The sequence below is a fragment of the Zalophus californianus genome, chromosome 4, assembly GCF_009762305.2.
Source record: "Zalophus californianus isolate mZalCal1 chromosome 4, mZalCal1.pri.v2, whole genome shotgun sequence".
In the NCBI taxonomy this organism is placed as follows: domain Eukaryota; kingdom Metazoa; phylum Chordata; class Mammalia; order Carnivora; family Otariidae; genus Zalophus; species Zalophus californianus.
Window position 1 is genome coordinate 30,829,711 of NC_045598.1, and position 24,008 is coordinate 30,853,718.

Genomic DNA, 24,008 nt, shown 5'->3' on the forward strand with positions numbered 1-24,008 from the left:
ATGCCGAACTGTAAACACAAAAATGCTTAATTTTATGCTAAATACATACATATACTCAACATTGCTGGAAATCACACATCTCCAAACACCCTCTATGTCTTCCAGGAATATAACAAGTGCTCAATAAACATTTGCTAAATAATGACCAAACAGTATGATCATATGAAGAATGTCAAGTTTGAGAAAAGGCTAACATGTTTTTGTTTCGTGGTTGTTGTTTTGTTTTTTTTTAAGTAGGCTCCAAGCCCAGTGTGGAGCCCAACACAGGACCTGAACTCAGGACCCTGAGATCAAGACCCGAGCTGAGATCAAGAGTAGGATACTTAACCGACTGAGCCACCCAGATGCCCCAAAGCTATTATGTATGTTGATAACAGAGCCTACTGTGTATAAACTAGACACGGAATATACATTTTTTTAAGGACTAAAGAGACTCTTGGAAACTTTTTCTTTATTTAACTTTTAATAAAAATATAGACTCCTAACTCAATAGAAAGACAGCAGTGATAGTAATTATCACACAGGAGGACCTCAACAAATGTTAAAGTCTTGTTTTCAAGTGCCACGTCATGACCACCTCCTTCTCTCCTTCTCAGTGGAATTCCAAGAACTGGTTGAGGTCACTTACTCATCTCACTGGGGCTGGGGCTTTCCTGTCATTCACCCAAATCCAGAACTCCTGATTTGTGGCTCACAATACTTCAGTCATCTTTTATAAAAGTATCTGAAAATGAGATATTTTTAGCCAGAGTCAGGGACATAAAACTTTTTTAAGGGATATAGGAATTTCAGGTATTCATTACCAAAAAGATCCTCAAGTATTAAAAAGTGCAATCTGTGCCTCTTTCAAAAATAGAACCTTTAAGGTTGAAAGAAAAAAAATTCCTTCCCCAAATCATCATTACCAGGCACATGAGCCAAACAAGAAGCTAACAAGACCTGCTGTTCCCGTGACAGAGAGCACGAGACTTTAAAACTATACCACCAAAGAAAGAAAATGGTGGGGGCTTTCTGCATAGCACTCCTCAGTCCAGACGGGGAAACAGACATAACCCTCCCTCCTGAACTGGGTCCCTACCTGTGCAAAGGCTACTGGACTTGTCTCTTTAAACACCAGATTTCAGCTCTTTTTCATTCTGCCCTGGGGATCCTTTCTCTTTAAGCTCTTTGTCACGGTCTGGAGAAATACTCTGATTTTCTACGGTAGCTACAGCATCCAAGTCCAATCTTCTTCTCTTCTTCAGTTGGTGCAAGTGGGATTTGGATTTTATATGTGCTAAGACAAAACAAAACAAAAACAACTCATTAGAACTTTCTAGAATCAATCCTAGAAGCATACAAAATTAACTATACAATCCTTTTCTTTAACAATAACGGGATCAACATGTACTGGTATAGCTGCTTAGCATTTTTAAGGGAAGGCAAAGTTATATGGCCAGCAAGCTACCATGCATTAAGTGTACCCTGCTGGGTGCTTTATATCACTAATCCTCACAGCCAACTTGCAGGACAGTATTATTCAGCTCATTTTATACAGAAGGAAACCGAAGTTCACTAAGGACTTCGATTTTGTCCAAGGACACACAGCAGGTTAAGTTCTTTAGCTCACCTATAGTTCAAAAAGAGACCAAATTTTCCAGAATCAAGGCTCTAGACTCAATTTTCCAGTACGGGGCTTCTTGTTACAGATAGATTACCTTTCAACTCACTCAGCTAAAAAGTTACAAATCCAAATCCTTGTCTGTTTTGCAGGACAGATGCTCTGTCCCACATGAGACCTAGAGCTGTCCTGGCACTTCTTCCTGCTCACACAGGTTGCCCCTGCTGATCTGACATCCCTCTGCCTGGGTTAGACAAGCCATCTGAATGACTAACCCACAAGGTTCACATTCTCCAAGCACACAATGCTCCAGGGAGATAACAGGAAGCATTCTTCTTTGTCGATCCTTTTTGAGGGTCCACAGAAGCCATAAAGCTGAAGGGTCACTGTTGCCTGATACTAATTTCTTTTTTTTTTTTTTCTAAGATTTTATTTATTTATTTGACAGAGGGAGACACAGCGAGAGAGGGAGCACAAGTAGGGGGCGTGGGAGAGGGAGAAGCAGGCTTCCCGCTGAGCAGGGAGCCCGATCCAGGGCTCGATCCCAGGACCCTGGGATCATGACATGAGCCGAAGGCAGACACTTAATGACTGAGCCACCTAGGCACCCCTGCCTTATACCAATTTCTGAACTCTCACCCCAAAGACTGTTCCCACCCTCTAACTCATACTAGCTTCTTTTTACTTATTCTTTTTCAAGGAAATTCTCTTTGGAAGCCTCTAATGAGATAGATGACTAGATTAAATGATCTTTGATATCTATTAAAAACATCATTTTAAGGGTTTCAAAGCAAAAAACAAGTAAGGAAGAGGTTAGAAGTCAAAGAAAAGTTTACTTGGGGGAAAAAAGTCAGCTTTATTCTCCAGCTAGAGCCTAAGGCAAAAAAGGGCTTCTGGCCTGGCTCTCCATGGCAGCAGGAGATGGGAGCAAGGACTTGACAGATGGCACTATAGAAGGGTTCACACAAGCTAAGCTCACAAAGGCTCACAAATGTTGTTTCTTTAAGGCTATCCCTGAAGGACATTCGACAAATTGAACCACTAAGTTTCCTTTAGAAAAAACAATCAGACACTCTCTTTCTCTTCCCCTTTCATCATTATAAACCAATGACAATCGAGGCTTCTTCTGCTGCTTGGGCAAATCACAGCCATCCCCAGTCTCTGACAATGGAGTTCATTTTGCCAGCGTTACCAGTTAACAGAACTAATCATTCTATTGGTTTGTATGGGAAGAAAACTCTATTTCTAGGAAAATCCCATGCAAGGCAGTACTCTGAACAGGATTCCAGCCACTGGGTCCCTACAAGCCTTACTCTGCTCAAAAGGAGTGAGACTTAAACAAGTTTCCAAATACAATGTAAATTCAAGACTTGGGAGGCCCTGGCCCTTTTTGGGCTTTGACTAGAGGACTACAAGAATCTGACAGGGGAGTTCAGTATGACTGTGGTAGAGGCAGATCCAGGCTCTAAAAGAGCGAAAGAGAGAATTAGGTCAGGACCCATGCTGGTTGCTCAGGAGTACCTTTAAAGAAGACATCACCCTTTGGCCACCTTCTTTATACAAGTCTGGCAGCTTTGCTTTCACAGCTTCTTTTTTTTTTTTTTAAGATTTATTTACTTGAAAGAAAGAGTGCATGCGTGGGGGAGGGGGGTGCTTAGAGCAGGGTTCAATGGGGGGCTCCTTCCCACAACATTGAGATCATGACCTGAGCTGAAACCAAGAGTCGGACGCTTAACCTACTGAGACACCCAGCGCCCCTGTTTTCACAACTTCTCTTAACACTTTTCATCATAGCTTTAGCAATCACCACCATTTCAATATATTACCTTAAAAATTACCAAAGAGACCCCACTTTCAAAGAATGTACTTGGGAGGAGTAACTGCACTTCCTCCCACTCTCCCAGCTGTTTCTGCTTCTTTGGTGTCTTGGGTGAGCTGGCTGGTATCCCTTACAATCCCACCTCACCTACACTGCATTCTAAACATGAAAGGCCAAGAAACTCCTAGAAGGTAGGATCAGGAAAATCAAAGGAGCTCTGGAAATTTAACTGCAGACCTCTCAGTACAAAATATCTACTTTAGGGGTGCCTGGGTGGCTCAGTTGGTTAAGCGTCAGCCCTCAGCTCAGGTCATGATCCCTGGGTCCTGGGATGGAGCCCTGCATTGGGATCCTTGCTCAGTGGGGAGCCTGCTTCTCCCTCTCCCTCTGCTGCTCCCCTGCTTGTGCTTGTGCTCTCTCTCCTCTCTGTCAAAAAATAAATGAAATCTTTAAAAAAAAAAAAAAAGCAGACTCCAGCATTCAACCTACTGAAGACCTTAAAGTTCACAAAGTCACTGTGAGCCACCCTTACAGATTTCTCCATGCCCTTCCCCAGATTCTACCTGCCCATTCACGGTCCCCAATGATGATTCGATCACAGAGGTCACATATGTGATAACTTCTCTTGTTCTCCGTTTCATTGTATGGCATCTTTACTGGAGCAGCTGCAGGCTTGTGGCCCTGAAAGAATGGGGCGGGGGGGGGGGGGCGGTGGGAGAGAAGCAATCAACTCAAAGAGATTTGGATCTCATTCTCTGATATTAATAAGGAGACTGGGATTTTCCCAAGATTCCTTTTTCTCATCCCAGAGAAACAGGTGGACTACCAACAGATTTTAGCAACAACCTTTCTAAATGTGAAAGTAGAAACACAGCCTCCAGGGATCTAAAAGCAGCCAGCTCTTCTGCTCTATTCCATAGAAAAGAAAGCTTGGTTCCCTACTAACAACGGTGCCGGCTAAAGAAAGCTCTCTGAAAGCCAGACAATACGCAGTGCTATGATTAATAATCACCTGGATGAAACTTTGCACGATTTCAAGAGCAGGTTCAAGAACAGACTCTTCCCACTTCGAGACATCAGACACTTCTAAGCCATACACTGGGGGGACACTGGGACCAGGTCCTAATGATGACAAAGAGAAGTTGTGAGAAGTCAGCCTCCAAGACTCCAATCAATTCTGCTCCCAGGACTCCAAAATCCTCAAAGGAAATATATGGGGGCCAAAGGAATAAACATTCTGATCATGCCATTCATTCTAACTAGAAATATGAACCAAACAACTACATACAATCCAAGAATGACCTAGAAGGTTCACTGATCTGTAGCCAACAAGTCTAGCTGTATAATCCAGAGACTTCTAGAGACAGGATCCTCCAGATCAGTCAGAAAAACAGAACGGAGTAACGGCTCTAGTGACTACCACATGGGCTACAATATGAAGATAGCATATCATAGGAGTAAATAAATTAACAGCTTGAAGTAAATGCCTATTCTAAGTTGCCTATCATCTTACAGTGATGTTGCGCTTGTGGCAAAAGAGTTCAGGGCTTTCTTTAGGAGCAGACACTAGTCTCAGGTTTGTATATATCCCTTCCGCAGTATGGCATTCATGAAACTTGTTGATACCATACGGATATTCAGGGACTGGGAACAGAAGAATATCAATCAATGAGCCACTAAATCTGAGAACTAGAAAGAAGCCTTGAAATTGAACTAGTTGAGCCCCTTCTTTTAGGAAACAGATCTAGAGGAGTGTTCAAGAAACACCCTTTGGTAGATATTTCTGAGTGGAGAGGTGACTGGGGATAGCCCAGGGTACAGCCACAGACGTTCTGTCCATTGGAGCCAGCCCTGTTTAGTCTCTCCTGGTAGCTTCCCATCTACGGACACACTAAATTGCCTCCCACAGCTAGGTCAAGTCAGCTGCCTAAAGGCAAAGAGCATCTCCCCATGGACAAAAACATCAAAGTCCTTAGGATGCCAACGGCTGGCAGGTGCTGGCCTTTTGATTGTGCCAACCACAAGTAAGATTCTTCATAAAATGGACTGGGCTGCACCTGCCACCACGCGGAAAGGTGAGACTGGGAGGGTGTAGGCAGCATCCACAGCACACCTGGCCTTGGCTAAGCTCTGCACCTGTTTCCAGGCCACCCTATATTTTCCTTTCCCCTCTGAGTCCTTTGTTGGGCTTCTGTGCCCTGTCTAAGCACCTTTCAACAAGTTCTCGGCTCCCAGCTGCTATTTCTGGCATGGGTCCAAGGCCAAGTTGGGGCGGGGAAGTCCCTCTGGCTTCTTGCCAGAGCCATGTCCCAGCAGACTAGCCCTGGCCAATCACACACGGCTCCTGGTTTACAAGGCAGCTGTGCCTTTCACTCTAGCACCAGAACTGAGCCGGCAGCATACACATGAATGAGGAATGGGCAGATGATGCACTGTGTGCCATCAATCCCTCCTGACTCAGAGATGGGGGAGTTATTGTGGCTTTACAACAGGAGGAAGTTTCAAATCATTACAAAAAACATCTTTTGTTACAGACTAATTGTTAGCCCTGGGGAGAAGAGAAGCTGCATTAGAAATCTGTAGTAGTGAATTTCAGTCAATGCAATTCAATTTCGATTTTAGCTGAAGCCACAAACTCTTGACAGGACATGCCAAGAAAGCAGGGTAAGCAGAAGGAAGTATAAAGAGCCCCTTGGTGCCAGAACTACCCCAAAGAGGTCTGGCAGAGAGCGAGCACGGGAGAGAGAACTTCAGCAATCAGTGGTCAACAACATGGATCGAGGTGTTCCTGTTCAGAGACCGTGAAGAGCAGAGTGGAGGCCTCAGCTGTCCTTATCTATAACTGAAAGCAGAAGTCTAACAGCAAAAGGCAAACAGGACTATTTAAAAAGTGCCTATAAGATAAAGTTGGTGTTTCACTTAATCTCCTTGAAATTGATCTCCTTTTAGCTCATAACCACACAATTTCTCACCCGAGGCCCAATATCAACGCTGTCTAGCTAAGGTGATAGCTCCAGGAAACAAGAAGAGTGCTATAAAGTACAGTGTGGGGGGTGGGGGTGGGGGATCAGGCCTGCATTCAATACTGCTTATTCAGCTGGCAGATTTTTGGCAAGATATTTAACTTCTTGAAATCTCCATTGCCTTATCTGCAAAAATAAATAACACCTACCTTGCAGGCTCAGTAATATATATATAGCACCAAATCTAGTGTCAAAGACATAGAACAAGGTCAAATGAAGGAGAATTTCCTTCCGTTTCCTTAAAAGTCCTGTTCAATTGAAGGCAAAGCTGCAGCGCTCGAAAGCACCACGTACCTGAATGTGAAGGCAATGCTGGGAGAACTGGTGTAGGTTTGACTTTTTATACTGTTCATCTGGCCTAAGAACCATTTTCTTTCCTTTTCTCTTTCTTTTTTTTTTTATTAATCTCCACATCCAACATGGGGCCCAAACTCACAACCCCCGAGATCAAGAGTCACATACTCTTCCAACTGAGCCAGCCAGACACCCGAGAACCATTTTAATTAGGAAAGCCTCCCTACAGAAATCGGGCTGCACTTCAGGTACAAAATCTGAAGCTAAAGTCAACCTTGAACACTGACGCTGCAAAGATATTGCTAGTATGCTCTTACCTGTTTGCAGCCAGCACCCATGTGTTCAACTCCTGATTGGAAAGATTTCATTTGTTTTCTAAGACATTACAAAGAAGCATCCCTGCATAGTCATTTATGCAGTAGACCCTCTCCCAGATCAGGTCCCCAAAGCTTAGGACAGGTCCAGAAACTAAAGTTCCTTTTCTGGGTGAGCTAAGGACATCTATATTCTACTGGAAACAGACCCAGGGATTAAGGAAAAACATAAGACTTACTGCTCAAAAAACGGTTTTTAACCCATCGGTTTTGCTTCCGGGCATATCTCTTAGTCACTTGTTTCAGAGACTCAATACCTGAAAGACAAGGTATATCTAAGAACCTCTAAATTCTGACCAAGCCGAAAGGCAAGTCCCCCCAGCCCAGCAGAGGAGAAAATCAACAATAGCAGCACACTAGAGTACACTTGGTAGACAAAAATCTTAATTCTGAGTTGAAGGCCATTTGGGACTCTTCTGGCCTCAACTCGTTCTCAGACCATACCAGCGGGGTACTCTGCCACCCAAGAATGTCCAAGGCTAGGTTAGATGGAGGAATTCACACCTTTCTTTAGGAGCTGGTTACTAGTCTCTGGTGTGCATTTTCCCTCCGTGACCAGGTACTCGTGAAATTCCTTGAAGCCAATGGATTGGAAGATACCATGTTGATAGTCCTGGCTGGGAAAAGGAGAGCATCAGCAGATGAGCCATTGCATCAGAGAGCTAGAAGGGGCCTTAGAGAAGATCTAGCTGGGCCATTTCATCTCACAGATGAGAAATTGAGATCCGGAGCAGTTACTGCCTCTCTAAACTTCCTCCACCAGCCCCCACCAGCTCCCTGGTTAGTTCCCTTGAAAATTAACTCCTGGGAATGTCTGAGATTAGAAAAGTGCAACTGTAACGAGTACACCAGACCTCCTTCCAACAAGCCTTGCCAATGCCAAGGACAATGGCTAATAAACAAGTAGATCCAAAGCCAGTATTACATTTATGATCTTTTGATCATAAGCAAGGGAGGGAGAGTAGGTCAAAGAAATGGCCAAATCCTCACCTATTTTCTGCAACTTTCTTCTGATTATAGCGTCTGTGAAAATCTCTTAGTTCATCCAAGAGCCCAGCAGCAAGCATGTCATCCACCCTCTTATCCAAGCGCTCATCTAGAACTTCAATCACATTAGCCCATCAACCAGCAAGCCTGTCATAGGTGCCCACTAGACACTTACATGATGAATGGACAGGCTGCCACAAGAAGAACAGCTGTAGAAGAACAGCTGCCACAAGAACAGCCAGACAAAGGAGCAAAGAGTCAGGGGTCATAATCATTCAGATGTGATGGCCAAACTTGATTATGACCAAAGGTGGTGGTCAGCTTTATTATGAATCAGATTCCATTATTTTATGATGAATTGCAATATGTTTTCAGTCACAAAAATTTCATTTAAAAAATTCCCTTTTTCTATAAACTTGCACCTGAGATTTATTTTAACAAATTTTCACCATTTCAACCATGCTCTACATTATCTGCCATTGCTACTTCTCAGCCTGCAGTAACAGTAACCTTTTATCCTATCTTCCTAAAAAGTTTGTATTTATTAAAGACTCACCACATGTTATGCACATTCTGAGCACTTTGTATGTTGTAACTCATCTAATCCTCAGTACATATACATATTATTATTATCATCAATTCCAATTTACAGAAGAGAAAATTGGGGCACTGGGAGGTTAACTAACTTGCCTTGAAACTCACATAGCTAGAAGATGGTGGAGCAGGAGTATGAATCCAGACGGTTTGGCTCAGAGACCGTGTTCTTAATCATTCACATACAGACCTAGCTCATAGGTTACCCTTAAAAATGGGTATCCCAGGGGCGCCTGGGTGGCTCAGATGGTTAAGTGTCTGCCTTCAGCTCAGGTCATGATCCCAGGGTCCTGGGATTGAGCCCCGCATCGGGCTCCCTGCTCCGCAGGAAGCCTGCTTCTCCCTCTCCCACTCCCCCTGCTTGTGTTCCCTCTCTTGCTGTATCTCTCTGTCAAATAAATAAAATCTTTAAAAAAAAAAATGGGTATCCCTTCTCTGTGGCCTCACAGTACTACTTTCTAGCCCAGCATTTATCACAATGTAGTATCTGTATTTGTTTGCTGCCCTAGACTGGGAGCTCCTAAAAACCAGGCACAGTCTCACATTCATCTCTGAAATCCAGGAAATTACGCAGCATACTTGGCACTTCATTGAATGCTTACTGAATGTTAGCTGGATGAAGAAGTTGTTAGCACTATCACAGGGCATTATCAGACTTTACAAAAAAAAAAACCACAATCAGGCTAGCTAACTAACCATCATACCCATTTCTGAGGCCTGCTGCTTCTGGAATAATCAATGATGCAGCCTCCACCCAGCCAATCCAGGGAATCAGACCTCCTTCCACAGAGCCTTCCTTCTCCTTCTCTTGAGACCTTCCCCGGCCGGCAGTCTCTTACTCATGCCACCCATCTCCCTCTTATCCCATCCTTGGTATCTTACCCTAGTGCCAGGGCCACCCTTCTTCCCCTTCCAGACAGATACCTAGGGGAAAGGCACTGTGCCTTACTAAGTTAATGAGTAACAGTAATTATAAAATTAAAAGCTAACACTTATTTAGTGCTTATTATGAGCTACTCATGGTTCTGGGCAGGCTCTATCTCAGATGTATTCTAAGGCATCAAAGGGCTTTTACCTGTCTGGTCAGCATGAAGCCAGAGGATGCATAGGTTAGGGAACTTCAGAGGGCCTCCAAGGGGACCACCACCTTCCTCTGCATGTTGACGATGAAGAAATTCACTATGAGAGATTCCCGTTTCTTCAAACACTTGCAAGCTCCTAAGTCATTTAAAGGGGTGGGGGGGGACACCCAAAAAAAACATTAGAAAATTTGACTCTCCAATGAAACAAGGAGAGAGCCTATTTATTATAGAACACCTCTTTCTCATCTTCACTGTATAAGCTCCTAAAGACATGAAGGTCTGGGGTTACTCCAATCCTATAGCTACTCAGAAAACAGTCCCAAAGAAAATTTTAGGTAAAGTAAGAATAACACTATTCTTCTAAACATATATTAATTTTTCTAAACTCAGGTTCAGAAACAGCAGGCTTCTTCCACACAAATAGAATGGGACTCACTCACCTTCAGGTAAGCAGTAAAAGAGCTTATTTGGGAGACTGTTACAAGCCAGCAAGTCCAGTCTCGCTGGAACGCCTTTCCCACAGTACAAAAGTATGCTGTATATCCAGCTCATCAACTTTTTTTTTTTTTACATAGGTCTAGAATTAAGGAAGAACACTTCTGACTGATCTGGTACTCTACCAGCACAAAAACCACTGCAGAAAGAATTCACATACTTATTCTTCAGCCACCCTCGGCTCTGTCTGCCTCTATCAGTTATGCAGCCCTAGGTAATGTAACTCTCAAATCTACACTCCACCACTCTGGGTGACTGCAGCTCATCAGACTGAAAGTGATCTTTCCCTCCCTGACCCAATTCTACTTCCTGAAACCCTAACACAAGAGTAGAGACCCCTTGTCTTTCTGTACTGCTGATCACTCAAAGAGGACCTGTGAGGAAAAATCATAGTAATAGACAATCTTAATTATCTGGAGATTGGGATACAGTCTTAAACTAAAAGAAAGATGAGGGACGCCTGGGTGGCTCAGTCAGTTAAGCGTCTGCCTTCAGCTCAGGTCATGATCCCGGGATCCTGGGATCAAGCCCTGCATCGGGCTCCCTGTTCTGTGGGGAGTCTGCTTCTCCCTCAGCCCCTCCACCCCCGTTCCCTGCTTGTGCTCTCTCTTTCTCTCTCAAATGAAAATAAATAAAAACCTTTAAAAAGAAAAGAAAAGAAACATGAACAAAGTCCTCCAGTCCTCTCTAAAGAAGAGACTCTGGAACTTGCTTAGAAGCCACTGACTCTTACTAAGACACAATTCTTGACTCATTACTAGTTTAGAAGTAGCAAAATGAAGAGAGGTGATAAGAAAAAACTCATCAATAAAAAGAGAGGATAATAAAGACCAAGCTCTAGAATTACATCATAAAACAACATAAAAATGAATGTTCATCATTAATGTCCCTGTTTTTCAAAAATTTTTGAAAGATCTCTATTAAAATGTTTTAAAATAAAATGTCTGGATACTGAAAGTATAAATTTCATTTATCTAGAATGTGCATTATCACCTGAGATGATACTGCTCTCAAGGAGGCAAAAAAACTTAGACATTACAATGGTGTATGACACTCCAAGGGCCAACCATACCCAAAGAAATATTATTCTTTAGTACTAAATTGCATGAAGGACAGGGAGGGAGGGAGGCACAATTAGGAAAAAAATTTCTAAAAAGTCTCTGGGTGTGTGTGGGGTGGTGGGAGATAATGAAAAAGGATTAAGAAACACTGATCTAGAACATTCATTTGAGTGGAATACTTTATAATCCCTATCAATACCAGATGGTGCTATAATATTTAATCTGTGTAATCAACCGTCCTTTATTAGATCCTCTACTCTGCTAGATATGGTATCACTCCCAACACTGCAGAAGAATAAACTTAACACACGAGGCTGCAATTTCAAAACACCCTAAGAAAACATGACCTTATGAGTTCATTCACCACCTCTGTCTTCCCTTCAAGAAAGCCTCCATATGTGAAGGTGAGTTGGTCTATGAGACAGTTTATAAAATCTACCTCCCACTGGGAAAGCTGCTGGGGCAGAACTCAGCATTGCGCCATCAATTATAAAACTCAAATCACAATGTAAACCAATTGCATGCCAGAAAAAATTTATATGAAAACTGTTATACAAGCAAAGATCAAATAGGAAATGAAGCGCAATTACCTAGGCCCTAGGGAAAACTCTATTGTATTATACATTTTGAAATAACAAAGTTGGGTGCAATTATTTATTGAGGGAGGTGGACTGAGGCAGTACCTCAGGGCCTTGCAACCTGTGTGCTGGGAATATACCAATCTGCACCAACTGTTATTACCAAACCCCTCTCATTACCTAGGCACACTGAAGAACTGACGGCCCAACTCCAGAGGGACTCAGGCTCAGTGGGCCCAGGCTTTCTTACCTGGCCACTTTGCGCTTGTCATGTGGGTGCAATTTGGCAGCCATTTCTGGGTCCACTTGGCTGAGGCGTTTGTGGAGTACATGGCCATCTTCCTTTTCAAGCTCTACTTTCCGGTCAATCACCTTCTCAGTGCCCACCTCCTGGGGCTATTAAAAGAAGGTTTAGAAGTAAATTTAATTCAACAGTTCAACAGGCATTGCAACAGTGTATATGCCAGGCACTTTGCTAGGAGTTAGAAATACAGAACAGAGAGAAATCAGAAGGTCTTGCCATATAGTGAGAGAGAGACCACAGAAAATTCCAATACACTGTGGTAGTGTTGTGAGGCCACAGCACACAAAGGAGGACTTACTGCTCAGGGAAGTACTCAGGTACCTGCTTCCTTGTCAGAAGTATAAACAGGAACCAGGGCTAACACATCTGTATTAACATATCCAGAAGTCCAGTCTTCTCAGCAAGTGACCAGTGTGGACCAGGATTGCCCACACATTACAGTTTGCAAACTCTCACCCTACGCAATAGCATCTCCGTAAGAAAGGTTAGTGTTGGACATCTCACTGATGTACAGATTGTAATAGCCAAGAAATGCTGAGTCAGACTGATGAACTGTTAACCTACATGGAGTTGCTAATTAATTCACAGGGAGCATTTTTCCCACACACGGCCCCTGCCCTCAGGCCACCCTGGAGGAGCACACTTCACATATGGAGGTGGCATTTGCTTCAGAATATTAAGTAAGAAAATTACAGTTGCTGAGTTTAAGAAACAGACAAGAGTCAACCTTCCTCCCACTAAAATTAGCTGGCAAGAAAGAGGAACCCATTTCCTCAGTGACTTGTAAGTGAACTAAACATACCTTAGTATTGACAAGAACTTTCCAGAGCAGAGACTCAATGTAATAATTGGTTCCTCCCACGACAATAGGAATTTTGTCTCGGGCAAATATATCTTCAATGTGAATGTTAAGAAAGACATCACAATATTTAGTATCAAGAAGAGCATCCTGACTCACTTGGGAAGGAGGTATTAGCAAGAAACCACACTCATTTACTCGTCTGGAGAACAGAGGAGAAAGGGTGGAAACCAAGATGAACTGATAATCAGTCTTCACCGTTTCCCATGAGTTCTCAGAAGCATTTCCTATTAGTTCTGGAAGGACCTGCATAAACCAGATACAGATGCATGATGGTAATTCCTTCCAGTTCTAGAAATTTCTAGGCCTTGCTGCTAAAATTCAAAGATTGCTTGGTATTCCAAATCAGTTTAACCAGCACAAGCCTAAGGGCTCTCAGAGAACCAAGTGTCAGCTGCTCAGGAAGCCACCAAGGTGATGTCCATTGTGTGACTGCCTTCTAAGACAAAATACAAACTGGTTTCGGGCGCCTGGGTGGCTCAGTTGGTTGAGCGACTGCCTTCGGCTCAGGTCATGATCCTGGAGTCCCGGGATCGAGTCCCGCATCAGGCTCCCTGCTCAGCAGTGAGTCTGCTTCTCCCTCGGACCCTCCCCCCTCTCATGGTCTCTCTCTCTCTATCTCATTCTCTCTCTCAAATAAATAAATAAAATCTTTAAAAATAAATAAATAAATAAATAAATAAATAAATAAAATACAAACTGGTTTCTCTATGCCATGGTTCTTAGACTCAGTCAGTCCTTACCATTATGTGGTAGTACTGCACATTTCAGCCCCATATGAGACTTCGCCAGATAAACTGAGAAGCACAGGTTCCAAAGACAAACAGATCTCAATTACCACTCCAACTCTCTGATAAGTTATTCAGCCTGAGCTTCAGTTTTCTCACCTGTAAAATTCTCCTGAATTCTAAGGAGCATTAAATGTGACAAAGCATATAAATCCCCTACCATGATGCCTGAAATATTTGCTTTCAATTGAGTAAGTACTGAATTTACTTGAGCCACTATTGTTTTTATATCCCTGCTACTTTGAATTCTTCTCTTTAGAATCCCTGTTGAACAGATAATTATCTGCTTTATGAAGGGCTTTGCTTCTGAGGATAATTGATAAAAAGAGACTTTCAACCTAGACAAAGACTAATTTACATACTTCTTCCCCTTTCTAGCCTGTCTGTGGGCACAGAGATAGATGACCTCTTTTCTACCAGAAGCACACGAACCCAAGAAGTTGGGGTGGGGTGGAAAGAAAGCTGTTACCAATCAAGGATCTTAAAGAAGAAACATTGTTTCTCCATTTGTTTTTTTTTTTAAGATTTTATTTATTTATTTGAGAGCGAGATTGAGAGAGCGAGAGCAAGGGAGAGCAGGATGAGGGGCAGAGGGAGAAGCCAACTCCTAGCTGAGCAGAAAGCCCGATGCAGGGCTCCATCCCAGGATTCTGGGACCATGACCTAAGCCAAAGGCAGACACTTTTAATCAACTGAGCCACCCAGGCAACCCCTCTCTACTGGTTTCTTAAAAAAGAGAAATACTATATTCCCCCTATTAAGTATAGGGAGCATACAATTACAGCAAATGTAATGAAAATTCAAATATATACTATGATTGACAAAGAGAAAGGAAGCAAGCAAAGTAAAAAGGGAAGGGGAAAATGGTGAGATGCCAAAGAGAGAGAGAGTGGAAAAGAAGGAAGGAGATGGGATAGGAGATACTTGGTGGGAAAAGGTTTAACTTGTTTGCCCAAGCCATGAAACAACTGTGATCCTGGGCAAAACCCTTCTCTCTGGGCCTCTGTTATCTAATACCTTACTTAGCCTGTCAAATCAAGAAGGTTAACTGGATACTTCTTAAGGTACTTTCAGTTCTGACATTCTGATTTTGGGTTCATACCTAAACTCAGAAATCTCTAATTTCTTAGAGAAATTAGACTTAATCACATGATTAAGTCATCCCTACTGCCCTCTGAAAACTCTATTTTCTATCAGCTTTTTCTGAACAACCAAAGTGTCTTAAAACAACAACATACATTTGGTGATATGTTCTAATTTGCCAAGGGCTTTCATATACATTATCTCATCTGATACAACTGTCCCATAAAGCAGGTAGGGTAAGAATTATCTGCATTTTAATCTCTGCCTATTTGACAGGCAAAAAAATATGATTTCATTATTTTGATTTGCATGGCCTTAACAGCAAGGGTAAACCCTTCTTCATGTTTACCATCATTTAGATTTCTTCCTTTGTGAATTACTACTCAGGCCCTTTAAGTATTTTTCATATTGATTCATATGAGTTCTTTATATACTAAGGATATTAACCATCTGCCTTTCCTATGTTACAAATATTTTTTTCCCTCTGGCTTGCAGTACGTTTTTTAATTTTGTTTATAGTGGGCTAATTTTTAAAATTATAAAATATTCAATATATACAAAAGAACATACGTAAATTATGAAGCCTTATAATAAACATATACTCATGAAGCCAATGTAAGAAAAGGAGTGTTATCAATTCTTTTGAAGCTTCCTGTGTATTCATTCCCATCCCAACCCCCTACTTCCCCTCTCTGTGGGGAAACCTGAGATTTGCTATCCTGAATTGTTTGGTTTTTCTTGTTATCATTCCCTTGCTTTCCTTTACCTTATTCCTTAGGTATATGTAACCCCCTAAAAAATATATTGATTAGTTTTGTTTGCTTTTTAACTTTTATAATAAATGGTATGAATGTGTATGGTATGAATGTCTATAATTTCTCACATTTTACATTGTTTCTGAGATTCTTCTACATTGCTGCATGTAGCTACAATTTATTCATTTTCACTGCGGAAAAAGTACTTATATGAACAAAGCAAATTTTATACATTCTCCTGTAAGTAAGAATTCAGGTATTTATGTTTTTGCCATTAAGAGCAATGCCGCTATGAATGAGATCTACCACCTATCTCATACGTGTGGCAAGCTTACTCTAGGGTGGATACCTAGTTCTGGTTGATATACATTCTTGCTGACACAAATTCTTAATTCATACATACTCAAAGCTAGCTACTTTCCTTAAAAAAAAGGGGGGGTGCCTAGGTGTACAGTCAGTTGAGCATCTGACTCTTGGTTTTCAGCTTAGGTCATGATCTCAGGGTCCTGGGATGAAGCCCCATAGAGTACATGGAGTCTGTTTGGGATTCTCTCTCCCTCTCCCTCTGCCCCTCCCACTCGTGCTCTCACTCTCTCTCAAATAAATAAATCTTTAAAAACAAATACAAATCTGAAGGTTATGGGGATGGATGGTGGTGATGGTTGCGCCACTATATGAATGTATTTGATACAACTGAACTGTACACTTAAAAAATGGTTAAGTGGTAAATTTTGTGTGTATTTAACACAGTAAAATAAAGGAAAAATTTGAGTTTAAAAAAATCCATTAAGATAACTTTTTTAGAAACTATGTATCTATAAAGTCCTTCCCTACTCTAAAATCACATAACTACTCAATCATATATTATCCCATTTGTCTTAGTTTTCAAAATACATGTATTTAACTCTGAAATCCATCTGTAATTTATGTCATACATAATGAGATCGTGATTTTATTTTTTTCCAAAAAAATTAGCTGTCCCAAGAATATTAACTACGGCATTATTTCTCTATTGTTTTAAATGCCACCTTGATCATAAGGTAAATATATACATCCATTTTAATTTGTATCTGAATTTTCTATTCTGTGTCATAAATTTGTCTGGTATAAGTTCTATACTATGATAATTATTATGAATTTTCCTTACATTTTATTATCTGGCAGTCCAAAAATTTTTTAAAGCAATCTCTATACCCAACATGAGGCTCGAACTCACAACCCGGAGATCAAGAGTTGCATGCTCATTCCACTGAGCCAGCCAGGCACCCCATCTGGAAGTCTGGACAATTAAAATATAAGGACAGTCCCCCTTATATTATTCTTTTTTCAAAATGTACTGGTGTTGAAACTAATATAACACTATATGTTAACTATACTAGAATTAAAATTTTAAAAAATAAACAAGGGGCACCTGGGTGGCTCAGTCAGTTAAGCGTATGACTTGATCTCAGCTCAGGTCTTGATTTCAGGATTTTGAGTTTAAGCCCCATGTTGGACTCCATGCTGGGCGTAGAGCTTACTTAATCAATCAAAGATCGCTGATCACAGAAAAAAAATTTACTGTTTTTGCAGTCCTCCCTCACCCAACAATCCCTATTAAACTCTAACTCCATATTTATAAATTGATTTTGTATCCCCATTTAAAGGGTGGGAAACTGAAGCTGAGTTGGGTAAATGCTCTACCCAATAAAAATTCACTTGGTCCAAAGAGGCAGTTCTGGGACTAGAACACAGATTTTCTAGTTCCTAAATCAGTGTTCTCTCCACTAAAACAGTTTCTCAAATTTTAATATGCATATGAATCACCTGGGACTCTTGTGAAATGTAGATTCTGATTCAGTAGTTCTGGAGTGAGGCCCAAATTCAGCATTTCTTATAAGCGCCCAAGGGATGGCTGATGCTAGTCTGACAAGACTCTGAGAAGCAAGGGCACTGTATCTTTTGATCCATATAGTTCTGATGGGGGTGCTGCCTATTGGTTGCTAAGTCTTGGGTGCCCCTGCTTAGAAGAAATTGTCACTGAAACAAAAACTTCTTTCTTGTCTTGGACTGCCTTATACCCACCAAGCCTAGTCGCTGTCTTTCCTAAGGATATCAGAGCAGTTGCCTTGTTCCTGAAGTCCACAACTGTGTAATTTGTCACGAGAGGATCCACAAAGCTGATCATGTGATGCTGGCATATTCTCTGCTCTTGGGCAGAAACTTTGTTGGTGATGATGTCCAGGCCTTCATAAACCTAGGGGAAAGAAAATTAGCATGAGAAAATCACCTGCCTCCATAAAAGGCACACTTGCCCTCCAGCCAAACATGTGATTGACCGAAAGCACCAGACTAGATGTGTTCTTCTCTTTTTTTAGAGTAGATGTGTTCTAAGCATATGTGTTCAGAGCACAGCAGACCCACAAAAACCTAAGACAAAGGAAGTAGAAGAAAAGAGAGCACTGGTTTTCTTATCAAATCATGGCTATTAGCTTAGACTTCAAGATAAAAAGTGTATGTTGGGCGCCTGGGTGGCTCAGTTGGTTAAGCGACTGCCTTCGGCTCAGGTCATGATCCTGGAGTCCTGGGATCGAGTCCCGCATCGGGCTCCCTGCTCAGCGGGGATTCTGCTTCTCCCTCTGACCCTCTTCCCTCTCATGCTCTCTATCTCTCATTCTCTCTCTCTCAAATAAATAAAATCTTTAAAAAAAAAAAGATAAAAAGTGTATGTAAATCAATGCTCAAGTGAGAACTAATTCTGCAAAATTAACTGGAGGTTCTTTAGGTTCTTTAAGCATTTAAAAATGGGCAGGTTGTTTTATTTATTTTACTTATCACAAGTCTCCAGAAAGGTAACATTTTGCATTGCTCATAGTTCTACGTCAAATGCTTAGGTATTTCTTGGATTTAAATGGCTCTGAAAGATATTTAGAATCTTGGTTCCATTTGTAAAGAAGTGGCCTATTTACAAAGATACATATAAAACACACACATACACACTTTGAAGTTAGAACCCCTAATACTGCTGTACTCTAATGGAAACATTGTGATCTAACCAAATTACTGCTTCAGGGGGTCAGCACATACAGTCTAAATACTCAAAGGCAATATCCTGTCTGTAAGCTCTTGATCTGCCAATTCAACTAAAAAGTTCAAATGTACTTTTTCTAAATGCAAGGTCTCAGATGGAGAACAGATCTGAAAATACTAGTTTGAAAATAGGGATGAATGCTTTGAGATTAAATGTTCTCTCTGTAATCACTGATTCTACAGGGAGCACTGAATGAACAAATAATAAGTTCCATAGAGCCCACAAAGATGTTAAAAGCATTTTTTATCTCACATTTCCCTTTACTTACATGAGTGTCGATTAAGTACAGTACAGTATAATAGTTGGGAGGAAGGACACTGGCGCCAGGCTGCTCAGATCAATTCCTAGCTCTGCTGCTTACCAGTTGTTTGTACTTATGGAGTAGTCAGTTACTAACCTCTCTCTGCCTCAATCCCTCATCAGTAAAATGAGGATAATAGTATCTATTTCATGGGGTTGTTCTGTGGATTAAGTGAGTTAGTACATGTAAAGCACTTAGTTTTTGCCTAACACATTGCATATGCTATACAGGGTCATTATATAACTACCTATATTACGACCACTACTACTATCACAAAGGCAAGGAGAATGGGAAATAAGTTTAGTGTCATTATCACTCTGAAGCTTCTGTGCTCTTAACTACTGAGGTTATTTACCCAAAAGCATATAAGCTATCTTCAAGTAAAAGAAAACTGTTAATTAGTAAAATAGTACAAAGAAATATAAAGAGCCACAGGGAAAGAACCAGCTCTGCTCTTAACTCATTTAATCTGTGCCTGACAACTGACTTGCATTCTTACACCTGAATACTGATGGAATCTTAAATCATAGGGTGTTTTGTGTGTGTGTGTGTGTATCTTGAACAAGATGTCTTTCTGACATTATAAAGTGCCGTAGCATATACTGCACACTGCAGTCTTCTGCACAAATTAAGAAAACTAAAGGAGGGAAAGGAGTTAGTAATTGTGTGTTCTGAGTGCCTGGGTGGCTCAGTTGGTTAAGTGTCTGCCTTCAGCTCAGGTCATGATCCCAGGGTCCTGGGATTGAGTCCCATGTCGGGCTCCCTGCTCCACAGGGAGTCTGGTTCTCCCTCTGCCCCTCCTCACACTTGTTCTTTCAATCTCTCTCTCTCAAATAAATAAATAAATAAAATCTTAAAATAAAAAAAAGGAAAGGCATAGTTGCAAATGCACAATTACCATCCCCCACCTCCAAAAAAGCCAAAATGTAAACATCTCTACCAGTAAATTCTATCAGATATATAAATTTGTAGATAAAATTTCATCTTGTGTCCTGCCTTTATGTGTATCTTCTAGAACTCTTAAAACTGGTAAGTTTAAATAAACACATCAACATAAATCAAACAGAAGGTAACCCCAGAACAAGGCTCACCTTATTTATTAAAGGAAGTGGCCTACTGTACTGTTTATGGTATATACAAATGCCAACAAATATCAGAAAGAAGAAAAGAGTATTAATGGTTTAAGGAAAGTAGACATCTTGCTTACAGAGTTAACAAACTAAAAACTGTAATACATCCAAAAGTACTATATCCTGGTTACCAGTGTAAATTGTCATCTTTGAGTGATTTGTCAACTTTTCATTTCCTGTACCACTGAATTAAAAGAAACTGGGGCGGGGGGCGCCTGGGTGGCTCAGATGGTTGGGCGTCTGCCTTCGGCTCAGGTCATGATCTCCAGGTTCTGGGATCGAGCCCCATTGGGGGGGGGGGGGGTCCCGGCTCGGCAGGGGGTCTGCTTCTCCCTCTTCCTCTGCCTCTCCCCCTGCTTGTGCTCTCTCTGTGTCTCTCTCTCTCCCTCAAATAATCTTTAAAAAATAAAAAATAAAAGAAACTGGGCATAGAGATATGGGTGATACTAACTGGATATCTGATGATAAAAGGGTTGTTTATTTTTAGGTATCATATGGTTTTATGGTTATGCTTTTTTTAAAAAAGGAATCCTTAACTTTGAGGTATACAATATATTGAGGTACACTTGAATGAAAGTATATCTTTTTTTAAAGAGATTAGAGCTGATCCAAGGTTATGTCTATAATAATATTGTTTCAGTCTTCCATTCTAATATGACTTCTTTCAACAGTTACTGATGTGCTGTCACAGTTGAGTGTACAAATGACAGCAACTTGTGATCACGGCTACTGTGTATTTTTTCATTTTACCCATGAATACATTTTTTTAAAAGATTTTATTTATTGAGGCACCTGGGTGGCTCAGTCGTTAAGCGTCTGCCTTCGGCTCAGGTCATGATCCCAGGATCCTGGGATCAAGCCCCATGTCAGGCTCCCTGCTTCTCCCTCTCCCACTCTCCCTGCTTGTGTCCCCTCTCTTGCTGTGTCTCTCTCTGTCAAATAAATAAATATTTATTTATAAATATTTATTTTTTTAATTTATAAATATTTATAAATAATTATAAATATAAAATAAAGATTTTATTTATTTATTTGACAGAGAGAGAGCACAAGCAGGGGGAGTGAGGCAGAGCAGGCAGAAGGAGAAGCAGGCTCCCAGCTAATCAAGGAGCCCGATGCGGTACTTGATCTCAAGACCCTGGGATCATGACCTGAGCTGAAGGCAGACGCTTAACCGACTAAGCCACCCAGGGGTCCCCCATGAATAAATTTTTAAACAAGCAAGAAGGCAAGGGCAGATGAAGGGTATACGTAAAGTACATCTATATCTGCATTATATGAGAGCAAGGATGCTGAAAAGATATCTGTTAATAATGACAAAAGAATTATAATCACTGGGGCACCTGGCTGGCTCAGTCAGTAGGGCATCCAACTCTTTATTTTTTTTTAATTCAATTAGCCAACACACAGTACATCATTAGTTTTTGATGTAGTGTTCATTGATTATTAGGTGCATATAACGCTCAGTGCTCATCACATCACATGCCCTCCTTAATGCCCATCACCCAGTTACCCCATTCCCCCACCCACATCACCTTCTACAACCCTCTGTTTCCCAGAGTCAAGAGTCTCTCATGGCCTGTCTCCCTCTCTAATTTCTTCCCAGTTTTCCCTCCCCTCCCTTGTGGTCCCCTGTGCTACTTCTTATATTCCGTATATGAGTGAAACCACATGATGATTGTCTCTCTCTGATTGACGAGCATCTGACTCTTGATCTTGGGATGGTGAATGTGAGCCCCATGTTGGGTGCAGAGATTACTTCAGGGAAAAAAAAAAAAGAATTATGATCACTGAATGAAAGGCAGAACAATGATGCAAGTAAAATTTACAATAATATTCATAACATTAAAATTTTATGTTTATAGGGGCACCTGGGTGAACCAGTTGGTTGAGTGATCGACTCTTCATTTTGGCTCAGGTCATGATCTCAAGATCCCGGGATCAAGCCCTGTCTTGGGCTCTGTGCTCAGCGGGGAGTCTGCTTGAGGATTCTCTCTCCCTCTCCCTCTGCCCCTCCCCCTGCTCTCACATTCTAAGAAATAAATAAATCTTTTTAGAAAAATTTTATGTTTATTTTCTGCTTTTAACAATAGGGGGGAAAAGCATATGAAGACTGGGATTCATATTCCAATAATGGGGTAGGAAGGTCAGACTAACTGAACTAAGATCGGCCCAGTGTTCCTAACTACTGAAGTGAGGAGAGACACACAGCAGTTCAACTGGCATTCACTCTTATTTTTTTTATATTTGGGAAATTTCCCTAACAAAAAGTTTCTCTTAGAAAATTTAGATGCACTTCGCACCCACTAAGATGCCTATTGTCAAAAAGCAGAAAATAATAAATGTTGGTACAGATGTAGAGACATTAGAACCCCTGTGCATTGCTGGTGGGAATATAAAATGACACAGCTATGGACTGAAAACAGTATGATGATTCATCAAAACACAAAAAATAGTGGGGTGCCTGGTGGGCTCAGTCTGTAGAGCATGTGACTCTTGATCTCAAGATTGTGAGTTCAAGCCCCATAAAAATATAAAAAATAGGGGCACCTGGGTGGCCCAGTCAGTTGAGCATCTGCCTTTGGCTTGGGTCATGGTCCCGGGTTCCTGGGATGGAGTCCCGCATCAGGCTCCCTGCTCTGCGGGGAGCCTGCTTCTCCTTCTGCCTCTGCCTCTCTGTCTCTCACGAATAAATAATTTATATGTGTGTGTGTGTGTGTGTGTGTATAAAAAATAGAACTTTATATAGAAACTGATATATATATATATATATATATACATATATATATATATATATATAATAGAATTACCATATGATCCAGCAACTCCACTTCTGGGTACATACCCAAAAGAACTGAAAGCAGGGAGTTGAACAGATACTTATACACCCATGTTTATAGCAGCATTATTCACAGAAGCCAAAAGGTGGAAGCCATCCATATCCATCATGAACAAATGGATAAACAAAATGTGCTGTATACATATAATGGAATATTATTCAGCCTTAAAAAGGAAGGAAATTCTGACACATACTATAGAAGAACCTTGAAGATATCATGCTAAGTGAAATAACCCACTAACAAAAAGACAAATATTGTATGATTCTACTAACATAACTAAAGTAGTCAAATTCAAAGACAGAAAGGAGAATGGTGGTTGCCAGGGGCTGGGACAGAGAAGAATGGGGAATTAGTATAAAACAGGTACAGAATTCCAGTTTGGGAAGATGAAAAAAGTTCTGGAGATGGAGGGTGATGACAGCTGCAGAACAATGTGAATGTGCTTAATGTATGGTAAAATAGTAAATTTTATGTCATGTATATTTTACCATGTATGGTTTACCATAACAAAAGAGTTGGATAACAGACTTTTGGTACAATGAGAAACCCGTGAATATTAGCAATGAAATGAAATTTTCAAAAATTTGTTGAATTTTTCAATTCTTTTTCTTTTTAATTTTTTTAAGAGGTTTTATTTATTTCTTTGAGAGGGAAAAAGAACACACAAGCAGGGGGAGCAGGAGAGGGAGAGGGAGAAGCAGACTACCCACCTGAGCAGGGAGCCCGATACGGGATTTGATTCCAAGTTGCTGGGATCATGACCTGAGCAGAAGGCAGACATTCAATGGACTGAGCCACCCAGGTATCCCTTGAATTTTTCAATTTTTTTCAATATGTACCCAGAAATGGAATTGCTGGATCATATCATAACTTTCAAAATTATTGAGAGGACTGGTAATGTTCTATTTCTTGAACTGAGTTTTGATTACACAGGTATTTTCACTTTTTTGATAACTTACTGAACTGTACAG

General features: G+C 41.0%; 1 protein-coding gene across 4 annotated transcripts in view; it reads right to left on the minus strand.

Moving 5' to 3' along the window:
* Positions 1-408: 408 nt before the first annotated feature.
* The window catches only part of TRIT1 (tRNA isopentenyltransferase 1), a 45,059-nt gene continuing 21,459 nt past the window's right edge, over positions 409-24,008 (minus strand). Inside the window, exons 2-12 of one of the 4 annotated variants that reach the window (XM_027625899.2) lie at positions 17,792-17,932; positions 13,014-13,112; positions 12,158-12,303; positions 9,767-9,909; positions 8,101-8,212; positions 7,615-7,727; positions 7,290-7,367; positions 4,432-4,541; positions 3,983-4,100; positions 1,079-1,276; positions 410-724 (exon numbers count right to left, since the gene is read on the minus strand). In XM_027625899.2, the coding sequence (XP_027481700.1) occupies positions 1,107-1,276; positions 3,983-4,100; positions 4,432-4,541; positions 7,290-7,367; positions 7,615-7,727; positions 8,101-8,212; positions 9,767-9,909; positions 12,158-12,303; positions 13,014-13,112; positions 17,792-17,932 (1,230 nt within the window). In that variant the 3' untranslated portion in view covers positions 410-724; positions 1,079-1,106. Of the gene's footprint in view, positions 725-1,078; positions 1,277-3,982; positions 4,101-4,431; positions 4,542-7,289; positions 7,368-7,614; positions 7,728-8,100; positions 8,213-9,766; positions 9,910-12,157; positions 12,304-13,013; positions 13,113-17,760; positions 17,933-24,008 lie in introns of all 4 variants that reach the window. The other 3 variants (XM_027625890.2, XM_027625908.2, XM_027625917.2) reach the window with 3 other exon arrangements.